This window comes from Erpetoichthys calabaricus, chromosome 1, assembly GCF_900747795.2.
Source record: "Erpetoichthys calabaricus chromosome 1, fErpCal1.3, whole genome shotgun sequence".
In the NCBI taxonomy this organism is placed as follows: Eukaryota; Metazoa; Chordata; class Cladistia; order Polypteriformes; family Polypteridae; genus Erpetoichthys; species Erpetoichthys calabaricus.
The window spans coordinates 292,352,496-292,366,599 of NC_041394.2; the positions used below are offsets into that span (position 1 = coordinate 292,352,496).

The 14,104-nt window shown below is 38.8% G+C and overlaps 1 protein-coding gene across 4 annotated transcripts in view; it reads left to right on the forward strand.

Annotated features, from left to right (window-relative positions):
* The first annotated feature begins 549 nt into the window (after positions 1 to 549).
* The window catches only part of apaf1 (apoptotic peptidase activating factor 1), a 202,141-nt gene continuing 188,586 nt past the window's right edge, over positions 550 to 14,104 (forward strand). For 2 of the 4 annotated variants that reach the window (XM_028816766.2, XM_028816775.2), the window contains exons 1-3: positions 550 to 695; positions 3,788 to 3,959; positions 13,350 to 13,539. In XM_028816766.2, the coding sequence (XP_028672599.2) occupies positions 3,822 to 3,959; positions 13,350 to 13,539 (328 nt within the window). In that variant the 5' untranslated portion in view covers positions 550 to 695; positions 3,788 to 3,821. Of the gene's footprint in view, positions 700 to 3,787; positions 3,960 to 13,349; positions 13,540 to 14,104 lie in introns of all 4 variants that reach the window. The other 2 variants (XM_051924617.1, XM_051924620.1) reach the window with 2 other exon arrangements.

Below are 14,104 nucleotides of genomic sequence, written 5' to 3' on the forward strand. Positions count from 1 at the left end.
TAAAGTCTGTACTGATAATGTTTGGTTGTATTTTGCACTGTAGCTCTGAAAAAAAAAAATGTATTTTTAACACTCTTTTTCCATGCAGTTTAAAAGACCTGCAGCGTTGTTGTTCTTCATCTACGCTCCATTTTTCGACAATCTAATTTATGAGCTCGAGTGCTTTGTTTCTGTTTCTATGTGCTTTGCTTACTTTTGTGATCACGTTATTCCCATTCATTATTTTCTTTCAGGCAGATTTAAATGTCAATATGAACAGCACTCTTAGTATAACTCGAACGTCTTCCACTCCTTTCTCTCTCAATATTTTCGTGATTTATGTATTATCAAACTATGAGAAAAGCGCTATATAAATGTAATGAATTATTATTTTTATTATTATTATTATCTATATTCTTTCTCATTACTGCCGCCTTCAGCTCAGTATTCTATGCCTCCAGGAAAACTCCTAGCAACTCCGGTATTTAAAGGCCGAGCGCCGCCGTATCACGTGAGACTCGAGTCGCGCGCTGATTGGCGGAACCCTTCTAGGAAGGTTTCAATTTCGGAAGTAAACATTTAGAGAAACCAGTCGGGGCTCTTTGAGAAGAGGCGTTTGCTGGGATTTAAGAAGGTATATTTAAATGTCACGCCGAGATAAAACCTTATTGGGTTTTACAAAAAATTGGTTGTGCTGCAAATAAGGCTGCATTTTGGTAAGTCATTAAATAATATAGACAAATAAACTACCTTGAGATATGTACCCAAGCATTTAGTGTACACAACTGACATTGTGTTTATGTGTGAGACTACAAATGCAATTTCTTCGGCTATAAATGCAACCTATAGTTAACGTCATATGTTTTCATTGACGTTATTCATGTGTCTTTGTCTGTTTGGTATTTCCATTTCTTATTAGATGACAGTTTCGCCTTCCTCTTTACCTGCTGTATATGTTCCAATTTCCACACTATATTACAACACAGCAGTGTACATTGTGTAATGGCTATTGGTTTGCAGAAGTCCTAAATACTGTGTTCGCTGACGTGTTTTTTTTGTATCTAATAAAGCATAGTCGTATTTAGAATACACGTTGGAAACAAGTATTTAAGTATGCTGCTATTTTATTGTTGACTGTCGATGATTAATTTCCTGACGCTCTATACGAAATCAACGTATTTTCTTGTAAACAGATAAATAACACGCGCATACACGATCTGGACAAATCTTTGTATGTATATGATGTACGGTGTTGTACTTAGGTCAAGCGGATGTTTTTTATAAGCTAAATCAGACAAAGCAGTTATAGACTGAAGGCTGTTGGATATATTTATAGATTTACGTATAGTTGTCAGTTCCGTGTGATTGTATTTATGCGCACAAAGCTGTGAACAAGTGTTCGCTCTTAGTCTCTTTTTTCTGCATTATTAAAAAAATTTCTTTGTTAACATTATTAGATCTTCAGCCAAATATTCAATTCGATAAAAGGCATCAATAGTGTGAAAAGTAGGTTATTTAATCGATTTCTTAGGGAATCTTATTCAAATTTTTAACAGGAAAATCTGCACCCAGATATTTCTTGTAGTTTTTGATCGCGGTGCCAGGGTGCAGTCAGGTGCAACTTTCAGAAGGGGTTCGCCATCTTCTTTCTACATTCTGATTTACAATTGCTTGTGTACATTTGTACATTGTTTTACTGCATGGCCCAACTGTGTTTTTGCCTTTTTATGTAACGTTATGTTTTGGTTAAAAGTGTGACCAGTTTCACATATGCAGATATATTTGTTTTGGTCGGGCAGCATGTGTTAAAAACGGTGCAGCAAATCAAATACTCTTAAGTGAGCTTCATGTAAGTGGCATCTTAGCATGAAACTGATCCAATGTCCAGTACACAGTTTTTAATGCTGTATTATGTAAAATAGTTTTCTGAAAGTGATTTTTAACTAGCTTCTTGATAAAAACTTGTGTACCGTGCTTCAATATGCTATGAATTACTTTTTTTCATATTTTTATTATGTGTATAATGCCAGTACCAGTAGTGCTGTGCAGAGTGGAGGCAGGACCACTCTTTCCCAGTTGATTCTGGGGTTCGTCAGGGGTGTGTTCTTGCTCCTACTCTGTTCAATGCTTGTATGGACTGGGTGTTGGGCAAGGTTGTGGGGTCCAGTGGCTGTGGGGCATCTGTTGGTGAAGAAAGGTTCACGGATCTTGATTTTGCTGACGATGCTGTGATCTTCACTGAGTCAGTGGAGGCTCTGATCGGGGTGCTCGAGAGACTGAGCGAGGAGACTGACTGTCTGAGCTTGTGAGTGTCCTGGATAAAAACCAAGATCCAAGCCTTTAATGATCTCTTGGGCACAGCCAGCAGCAGTGTGTCTGTTTGCGGAGAGAGTGTTGACCTTGTTGAGAGGTTTACTTACTTGGGCGGTGACATTCATGTCTCTGGTGACTCTTCCTATGAAGTCAGTAGACGGAATGGGAGAGCATGGGGGGTCATGAGGTCACTGGAAAGGGGTGTGTGGTGCTCCTGATATCTATGCAAAAGAACAAAGGTCCAAGTCTTTAGAGTCCTGGCGCTTCCTGTCTTGCTATATGGTTGCGAGACATGAATGCTATCCAGTGACCTGAGACGAAGACTGGACTCCTTTGGTACTGTGTCTCTCCGGAAAATCTTTGGGTACTGTTGGTTTGACTTTGTGTTGAATGAGCGGATGCTCATGGAGTCCCGAATGAGGCACATTACCTGCATTGTGAGGGAGCATCAGTTACGGCACAATGGCCATGTGGCGCGTTTCCCCGAGGGTGATCCAGCTCGTAAGATCCTCATTGTTGGGGAACTGAGTGGCTGGACCAGACCAAGGGGTCGCCACGTAACACCTGGCTGCGGCAGATAGAGGGTCATTTCCGGATGGTGGTACTGGACCGCGTGTCTGCCTGGGGGTTGCAAACCGAGATCCTGAGTTGTTTCGTTGTGTAGTGGGTGCAGCAACGCACTGTACCAGTCAGTGCATGCTTCCCAACTTGACTTGACTTGACTTGCATAATGCAGTGCGTATAATAGATTGATTCAGACGTGTATAATAGTTCAGAGGTTTCAAGGTTTCTTTATTTAATCAAGAAAACATGAAATTTGCATTCTCAGTTTCATCTAATAACAAGACAGAAAGAAATAAAACAAAACAAATAGAGACAAGACAGGTTAAGATAAGGCAGTCTGACAGTGCATATTTACACGAAAATGGTTGCAGTATACATATCAAACCTTAATCATTTTCTCCGATATTCCTTATTAAAAAGTTGTATGGCACTAGGAAGATAGGGATTTCTAGAATGATTTGTGTGGGTTTTCAAAGTGACAATCCTTTCTGATTTACTGAAGTTAAAGTTCTACTTGTAATGGATGTCTGTTATCAGCTGAGATGATTTCTAGTTTCTTTAGCATTGTCCTCTGGAACACACTTGCCAGATCATTTACATCAGCCCCATACTTATAAGTGCAAAATTATTTCATTAAACTTTAAAGTTAAGATAATTAGCCACATTTTAGGTTGCTATTAAATCGTTTTAGAATGGTATAAATAAAAATACCAATTGAAACAACAATGGAGGATGTTGGAAGAGTGAAGTAGGAAATCCGTCTGTTCTGGTCATATGGGTGTTTTAGCTTGTTCTTTCAGTTGCCACTATTTAACAATGAATATGATTATTACCAGAAAAAATGGAAATTATTTATAATTTAGGATTGTGCAGAATTGTTCCTTCATTTGGAAAACCTAGTTTAATACAGGTGTGCTATTCTCTACTGTAGAAATATTGAATAAGATTTCTGAGTATATGAAGAAATGGATGAAAGAGCCCGTAGCTGTTTACTCCGTTACAGATTGAGACTAGAACAGGACATCAAGCCATCTTTTATTATGGATCATATGATTGGCGATGGAGTGATTAGCCCAGATGAAGAAGAAAAAGTGAAAAGCTGGGTAAGTGTTATCTGATTTGTTTTTAATTAAAAAAATAATTACTGTACTGTTAACTTCATTCGGTTCTCAGAAAGATATAATCAAAATCCAAAGGACAACATGTTTTAATGTCTACTCTGGTGCTCCATTGATCAAAATTGAAGACCTCTGGTTTAATAATATTATATTTATTCTTTTATTATTTGAATTGGTTATTATTTAAATTTTATTTAATTTATTTTTAATTAACTAAGCTGTCTCCACAGCTTAAGAGAGGATAGGCTTATGTGTAATATGCAAATTCCTTTGAAGTGGCACCCCCCCCTAACAAATCCACCCCCCACCCCATCAAAATTCAATGCACATAAGAGGAAATGCTTGCATTTTAGAAATATGATGTTCTGGACAGCATCAGTTTCAGTTTCAGGTATTATTTACACGATGATGTCAAGACGACATCCAGTGTAGGGAGCCAGACCCAGCAACCAGTTCTTATCCAGCTTGTCTTTGTGTATGTCAGAGGGAAAACCATGGAGAGAATGTGCAAATTCCACACGGACACCACGGCTCAAATCTAAACATGGGGCACTGGATTTGTGAGGCATCAGTGCTAACTGCTGTGTCACTGTGCCATCCAGTTGTTAGGTAACTATAATTAAATGACTGTTGGGTTGTACAATACAAAATTCAGTAAAATCAAAATGGTACATCATTGAGTATCATTATAGGCTTCTATGCAAATCATATCATTGAAGTTCAAGTGTGTCACGTGCATACTGTATGTATACCCGGTTTTACTTCTCCTGAGCTGTCAATAAATTAAGAATGCAAAATTTGATTACGTTTCATATTCATCATTCAGCGCTCTATGATTGATTAGTCACTGTCAATTATTAAAACAAGACACTCTGGTTAATAATACCGAAAGTAATGCAAGAATGAATTTACTGGGAAAGGTTTTATTTGTGTATGTACAAATTTGGTTTAAACATGATAAATATACATGACAAATAACCTTCTTATAATACTGAAATACTTATGGATTTTGTATTAAAATAAGAGCATTTGATATAATTGGGATAGATCAGTTGAATGCACCCAGTATTTAATCACTGTAAAAAGACAAGAACACAGAAGAAGAGTTGGGGATCCACCCCATATATTGTAACAATCAGTTTTCTTTTTAAAAGGTAATCACTAAGGGCTGAGCCAACACATCAAGATGCATAGACTGAACTGAACTGGGATGTGGGTTGCTTTTCTAGCAGGAAAGCAGGAACGGCATGGTTTCAGAATGGGAAATGGAATGCAGTCATCAGAAGGGGCTGGGAAGTGAGGTCAGGAAAAGAGGCGGAAGTGATGTGGTTAGGTACACTTTCCTTCTGGAGGTCTCTGGGAAGAGAAGAAGAGGCATCAGTGCTCATTGCCAACCCCTGGTTCAGCTTATCATTACCCGATTTAAGCCCTTTGACTACCTCCCAAACACACATGTGTGACATGAGTCATCTCAGTAATTAACAAATTTGCTTTTTTTCCCTGCTCTTAATTGATCATAACCCTCTTGCTTCATAGTCATTGTCAGTAATCTATATATATAATTCACTAAGCCGCTGACAAGTAAGACACCCATGGCGCATGCAGGACGGAGCCACGGCCACCAACTGTAAGACCATTGGATACGACGACAACTCGCAGAGCCACGCCCACCAACTCGGACGTGATGACTCGGAAAATATGGCGTCATTTATGTTCGTCTGTGCTAGAGTCCACATGCACCTCTGAGTCACGTTGACTGTTCATAGAGGCATGTTTCTCGCGGATGTGAATCGCTGTATGCAGTGTCTAAAACAGTTTGCGAGGGGTATCCCATGGGATCCTTAAAACAATCCTTTAAAACTGAAGTTAAAACACAATAAAGGAAGCAGTCTTTAAAAACCAATACGCCCTGTGCCTCTTTTTCATTAGCGTCTCACCTGCTTCACCGATGCAGGCCCTGCAGCAGTCAAGAAACTCTCTCAGCAGCTGACCTTCTCTCTGCCTGACTCCACTACTGTCAGTCGCCTGATTAAAAGTGGCCTTTTGAAGGGGAGCTGTGGACCCGCTATACCACAGGATCACCTGTGACATTGCCTTCACATTGTTTTCCTTTTATTTCTGATCCCGTCAAGCAGATCAGACACCCAGGCAAACCACACTGAATAATCAATAGCTGCAACTACTTTGCCCGCCCCAACTTCTCACCTGAGTCAGTTTTGTCTGTGTTCAGCAGTGTTTCCCAAACTTGGTCCTGGTGAACCCTTGTGGCTGCAGGGTTTTGTTCCAACCAGATTCCTAATCATTAATGGTGGTGAAACTCATCCGGGATAAGTCGGTTTTTCAAATGCAGCCGTGTAGCAGATTAGTCTAGCAGACTAGCTGGATGTAATAATCCCAGATGAATGCGCGCCCCCGCGCTGAGTGAAAAACCAATGTATATTGAGTCTAGAAAACATGATCAGCAAGTCTTTGTTAGGATGCAACAAAATTCTGAAAGTACGGGCGCATTTTTTTCACACAAGCTGTGTGTGTGGGTGGGTGTTAGTTAGTTAATTAGTTACTCGAAGGTTTAATATGCACAAGCGGTAACACTGCAAAAACAGCCCAAACCAGAAAAGACGGCTGGCAAAAAGAGGCCGACAAATTAAACGCGTGTGCATTGTACTTACTGAAAGCAGCGTTACGGATTTTGCAAATGTTCATTTTTTTCCCTCTGCTTAAAAAACTTTAAAAAAGCGGCATGATTATGCAGTGTATACTATGCCTCGGGTTGGTATGCAGCGTGTAAAACAGATTGTTTGTCGTGGATAATTTGCCTTTTATCCGCAAAATGCTGCAAAACGCAAGTGGTGAAACTTATCCCTACCAATGAAGTAACTTTCACCAGTGTGGCCTCTATCGTCACAGACGATCTCGCTTTCAGTCACGGACAATTGTATGTTGCTCTCTCCAGGGGTCTATCTTTTCATTCACTCACAGTGGTATCCACAAACCCACCCCATTTGGACAACTGTGTCGTTCAGGAAGTGTTCACCCATCAATATATAATTATGCGGCGTATGCTACGCCGCGGATAGGCTAGTAGTTAATAAAGCATTTGACCAAAACTGAAGACTATAATGTGGTAGGCAGACATGAGGACCCCCAATGGGTCACTTCAATATCAGTTCCCAGAAAGAAAGAGATTGTGATAGTTGGGGCTGCAATCATTAGAAGCTCCAGAAACCTAGAGTTTCACATGGTGTGTTGCCTTCTGGGTGCATAGGTAGGAGATCTCCCTGGAAATGTGGATATGCTCTTGGTCAGAGTAGTTTTTGTTTGAGTTTTCAGTGACCATGTTGGAACAAATTACATAATTATATAATTATGGACAGGCTGTCAATTCTGTCAATCCAAATTTAAAGGGGCATTGGAACTCTTTTTGCAACAAACGGGACCTGTTCCAAAGTGAGGCTTCAAAGTATTGGGTGGCATAGGTGCAGGTTAGTTGATGAATTTTTAAACTAGGATGTGGGGGAGATGGGGAGTTTAGGACAGGCCAGGTTTAGATTTGTACATGATGGGATGAACAACAATGTAAAAATAAATATGCACAGTAATGTAAATTCTAATGTACCGTATATAAGTGCATAAATAAAATAAGTAGCACATTAAAAATCACTCGCCTTAATGCTAGAAGTATCAAAAATAAAACAAGTGAGTTGGAGTTGTATGTAGCAGAGCATAAGTATGATATTAGAACAATAACAGAAACCTGGTTAAATACTTGTTTTTTTTTTTTTAGGAAGGATAGAAATAACAGAAAATGGTGGTTAGCCTTTTATGTCAAACAGAATTTAAATGCATGTCTTCTTCAGTTGGATGATGAGCCCCATCTTAGTGAGGATATCTAAATTTGCCTGGAAAGCATTAGGGAAAGAGGTCTCATTTTTGGAGTGTGTTATAGACCCCCCAATCCAGACAGTAATTTAATTGTACATCTTTTTAGTACCCTAAGTTCTTGTCAATAAGCCGCGGCTTATCTAAGGAAAAAAGTTGTGAAAATGAAAAAATAGAATATCGGCTTATACATAAGTCCGGCTTATACATCCATCGCGGGGGTTGCGTTCCAGAGCCACCCGTGAAATAAGAATATCCGCGAAGTAGAAACCATATGTTTATATGGTTATTTTTATATTGTCATGCTTGGGTCACAGATTTGCGCAGAAACACAGGAGGTTGTAGAGAGACAGGAACGTTATTCAAACACTGCAAACAAACATTTGTCTCTTTTTCAAAAGTTTAAACTGTGCTCCATGACAAGACAGAGATGACAGTTCCGTCTCACAATTTAAAGAATGCAAACATATCTTCCTCTTCAAAGGAGTAAAGCAAACAAATCAATATGTCTGTTTGGCTTTTAAGTATGCGAAGCACTGCGGCACAAAGCTGTTGAAGGCGGCAGCTCACACCCCCTCCGTCAGGAGCAGACAAAGAGAGAGAGAGGGAGAGTTTGTTTTTCAGTCAAAAATCAATACGTGCCCTTCGAGCTTTTTAAGTATGCGAAGCACTGTGCAGCATGTCTTTTCAGGAATCAGCTTTACAAAAGATAGCAACGTGAAGATAATCTTTCAGCATTTTTAGACGAGCGTCCGTATCGTCTAGGTGTGCAAACAGCCCCCCTGCTCAATCCCCATACGTCAGGATCACAGATAGTCAGCGCAAGAGAGAGAGAACAGTAAGCCGGGTAGCTTCTCAGCCATCTGCCAATAGCGTCCCTTGTATGAAATCAACTGGGCAAACCAACTGAGGAAGCATGTACCAGAAATTAAAAGACCCATTGTCCGCAGAAATCCGCGATATATATTTAAATATGCTTACATATAAAATCACAATTTAAATGACCGCTACGCGCTCGTGTTGACTCGGCGACGCCCAGAGCAGAAAGAACGCGCTCCGGCCGCTCCAACCGCGCCATGCGGGGAGTGAGAGAGACGGCAATATCTCACACTCTCTCCCCCCTTAAAGAAATTAAATGGGCGCGAGTGAGACCACTGACCTCCCTCCCCTTCTATTAGTTATAGGTTATAGTACGTTCGGCTTATCCATGAGTCCGGCTTATCTATGATACGATTTTATTTTAAAAATTCGTATGATTTTTGGTCTCCGGCTAATACATGAGTCCGGCTTATAGACAAGAACTTAGGGTAATAGAAAAAAGGGCAAGTTTATGGGGATATGATATAATCATTGAGGACTTTAACTGCTCAAATATTAAGTGGACTAACCTTGCAAATAGTGATGTACAAGAACAGGAGAATTTACATGTAATCAGTGACTGTTTTGTAACACTGTATGTCAGGGCTATTCATAAATTCAGTTGGGCCAGATTTTCAAACCAAGAAATTTAGCTGGGCCAGACATTTTTAGTGGCTGTTAAGCAGCAGGTGACAAATTTTAAATCAACGCAAATGAATGTATTGAAAAACAAGCAATGTTTATTCATTGTTTCCCTTTTAAATTTGGTGACATCTGACACAGGTATATCATAAAATGCATAAAAAACAATAAAAAAAGCCATAACTGAATAGAATCTGAGGTAGTAGCAATTTTTTCCCACTTTTGAAATAAAAAATAAACATTTTGCTCACAGTTGACCCAGGCACATTTCAAAGTGCATAAAAACAAAATAATGCACAGTGTTAGCAATAAAATTTGTTTCCCTTTTGTAATAAAATAAATATTTGGTCATGTATGACCCAGGCACATCACAACTGAATAAAACAGAACCATCAATGCTATCAAAGTTATCAGTGAACAAACCCATAAAGAGTGATAGCAGTAACTAACACACATGTATACAATGTCTACTGCACACTGAGGGAACATAGGTTCGTTTTAAATCCTGTGTGATTTGGCATGGCTTTGTTACACATCCCACATTTTGTTGATATTGTGATGTGTCTTGCTACTGCATGAGCTGTTGGGGGCTAGATTCTTGGGAGAAAGCACTTTGTGAGGGCTCAGGGCACCTCCCTAGAGAGAGCTGAGTGACAGGATCAGGGTGAGAGGGGAGTGAATGGTAAAAGAGTTGGAAGAAGCAGAAAAGCGGAAGGCTGCCTTTTTTGTTTTAGAGGTATCCCTGTGACCCAGACAAGGAATGGTAATAATAATAATAATAATAATAATTCTTTACATTTATATAGTGCTTTTCTCACTACTCACAGCACTTTGCAAATTCCATTCAGGGAGGACAATGGACGCGAACCTGTGATATGCTTACAGCGAGGCAGCAGCACTGCATCACTTGGAACCGTTTATAGTACGGCACACCAAATAAAAAAATAGTCAGCATTTTGAAGATTCGAGAAGAGGCTCCAGTGTGTCTTATTCAACAGGTCGTCAAATTATTATAAACTGCTACCACCACTTCTAGATACACAACAGCATGCTGCATTGTGGTTGAATGTTGCTAGGCTGCACAGAGTATTGTATTCATGTCCTATACTACTGTTGGAATTTATGTAGGAATTTTTTGAAGGCTCACAAAATGTGTTTTTCTTTGCTTTTCTGGCAGGACCATGGACCTGGCCACTCGGAGGTTGCTTCTGGGCTGAATGTGGCCTGTAGGCCTTCATTTGAATAGGCTGGGTGAATGTTAAATCACCAATGTGGGGGAATATCTGTCTAGATTTTGTAATAATCAGGATAGACTTGAAGGTGTAGAGGTGTTTGAAACGCTAGGGTCAAGTGACTGTAATATAATACAATTCTCAGTTTTTTGGGAGAGTGCAACTGTTATGTTTACCTTTGGCAAGGTAAATTTTGAATAGATGTGGCATAGTCTCAGGTAGATGGACAGGGATAGGCTTTTAAGTTTGGAGACCGTCAAGGAGAAGTGGAGCAGGTTTAAAAATGTTTTGCATTTAATGCAGGACAGATAAATCCCAAAATTTGGAATTAGTAGGAAATTAAAAGAAATCTCTGCAATGGGTTAATAAGGAGTTGAAAAGAAGCCGTAAAGGAAAAAAAAAAACATCTGTATAAGGTGTATAAGATTAATAGCTTCAATGCAAATCACAGGGGTATAAGTGGATGAAAGCAGCCATTAAGAAGGATATTAGCAAGGATAAAAGGCAGCTACAGTTGTGCTTGAAAGTTTGTGAACCCTTTAGAATTTTCTATATTTCTACCTAAATATGACCTAAAACATCATCATATTTTCACTCAAGTCCTAAAAGTAAATAAAGAGAAACCAGTTAAACAAATGAGACAAAAATATTATACTTGGTCATTTATTTATTAAGGAAAATGATCGAATATTACATATTGGTGAGTGGCAAAAGTATGTGAACCTTTGCTTTCAGTTTCTGGTGTGACCCCCCTTTGCAGCAATAACTGCAACTAAACGTTTCCGGTAACTGTTTATCAGTCCTGCACATCTACTTGGAGGAATTGTAGCCCATTCCTCCATACAGAACAGCTTCAACTCTGGGATGTTGGTGGGTTTCCTCACATTAACTGCTTGCTTCAGGTCCTTCCACAACATTTTGATTGGATTAAGGTCAGGACTTTGACTTGGCCATTCCAAAACATTAACTTTATTCTTCTTTAACCATTCTTTGGTAGAACAACTTGTGTGCTTAGGGTCGTTGTCTTGCTGCATGACCCACCTTCTCTTGAGAATCAGTTCATGGACAGATGTCCTGACATTTTCTTTTAGAATTCTCCGATATAATTCAAAATTCATTGTTCCATCAATGAAGGCAAGCCGTCCTGGCCCAGATGCAGCAAAACAGGCCCAAACCATGATATTACCACCACCACCATGTTTCACAGATGGGATAAGGTTCTTATGCTGGAATGCAGTGGTTTCCTTTCTCCAAAGATAACGCTTTTCATTTAAACCAAAAAGTTCTATTTTGGTCTCATCCGTCCACAAAAAATTCTTCCAATAGCCTTCTGGTTTGTCCACGTGATCTTTAGCAAACTGCAAATGAGCAGCAATGTTTTTTTTGGAGAGCCGTGGCTTTCTGCTTGCAACCCTGCCATGCACACCATTGTTGTTCAGTGTTCTCCTGATGGTGGACTCATGAACACGAACATTAGCCAATGTGAGAAAGGCCTTCAGTTCATTAGAAGTTACCCTGGGGTCCTTTGTGACCTCTCCGACTATTACACGCCTTGCTCTTGGAGTGATCTTTGTTGGTCGACCACTCCTGGGGAGGTTAACAATGGTCTTGAATTTCCTCCATTTGTACACAATCTGTCTGACTGTGGATTGGTGGAGTCCAAACTCTTTAGTGATGGTTTTGTAACCTTTTCCAGCCTGATGAGCATCAACAACTCTTTTTTCTGAGGTCCTCAGAAATGTCTTTTGTTCGTGCCATAATGCACCTCCACAAACATGTGTCGTGAAGAGCAGACTTTGATAGATCCCTGTTCTTTAAATAACACAGGGTGCCCACTCACACTTGATTGTCATCCCATTGATTGAAAACACCTGACTCTAATTCCACCTTCAAACTAACTGCTAATCCTAGAGGTTCACATACTTTTGCCACTCACACATATGTAATATGTAATATTCGATCATTTTCTTCAATAAATAAATGACCAAGTATAATATTTTTGTCTCATTTGTTCAACTGGTTTCTCTTTATCTACTTTTAGGACTTGAGTGAAAATCTGATGATGTTTTAGGTCATATTTATGCAGAAATATAGAAAATTCTAAAGGGTTCACAAACTTTCAAGCACAACTGTAGCTAATTAATCCATTACAATATTGGAAACTGTTTTTGTTTTAATAACACTTATAATGCAAGAGTTTGAAGAAAAAACATTAAAGTTAACCGTGGAAAATGGTGTGTACAAATTAGACAGCCATCTTCTATGAAATATCCCGTGACTCTGTAAGTTATTTCATGATAATGGCTGTGATTCTTGGGTTTGAACAATCTTATCTGAAAAGTTGAATACTTTTTCATATTTACTTTTTCCTTTTTTATTTCTTAGTATATTGTTATTTTTTAATTTGTTGGTTTTTATTATTATATTTTTTTGCATGTTGATGTGGTACATATTGGCAACTTTTATGACTATTAATGTTGTGTTTCTTTTTGTTTTGATTACACCATACAAATGGAGAGTAAATTTTAGTGAGATAAATAGCAAATAATTATCATATCAAAATAGCAGAAAATGGGTGACAGGAATCCCAATTTTGTTGCTTCAGAAAAATTAATGCACAGCATTCATTATTTCTTGACCTTTCATACACTTTTTTGCAACGTCCCGAATTTGGTTTTGTTTATAAGTTGAATATATTATTCTGCCATCTTCAGTTAAGCAGAGTATAAAAACTTTATTTTAAGCATTTTTCTTTTTTCAACAGCATACTCGAAAAGAGCAGGCTGTTGCCTTAATTGACTGCATCCTGAAGAAAGATAATATTGCCTACATATCTTTTTATAATGGCTTAATCCAAGAACAATATCGTGACCTTGCTGCCCTTTTGCAACATGATCTTCCACTTGTTTCACCCCCTATTCAAAAAGGTTTTTCACATGATGAAACAGCATATGGTGAGTTTATTTTATATGGTATAATCAGAAATGTATTGTAATTAATCATGTTTAACAAGTCTGTGTCACTTTTCTGCTTATTTATATTAAGCACATACTGTACTGTTGTTTTTCTAAGTTTGATAGTCATATAAATGATTCCATATCATTAAAACCTTATAGCATCCATTACCCTATAATAATCCATTACTATAACCATGATAAAGCTTGTTTGGGTAGGACCTGAACCTAAGACCCTGTCCACACTGTTACATTTTCATTTAAAAATCAGACATTTGACTCAGTTTTCACCTTTCATTCACACTACTCACACAATGCTTCTGAAAATGCTCACCAGAACCTGAGACTTTTAGAAATGCTGGGGTGACATTTCATGTTGGATGGTGGAAAACGCTGATTTTCTCATGCTGTTATTGGTTTGTGGTTATTACTTGGATCCTGATCATTACAATGACTCATTCCCTGATTAGTCACACTTAATTGAACAAAAACATATTCCAACATAGTGGGCATAGAAGATTTGCTTTCCATGGTGTTTGTTGTGTTGCCTACCTATATGCATCAA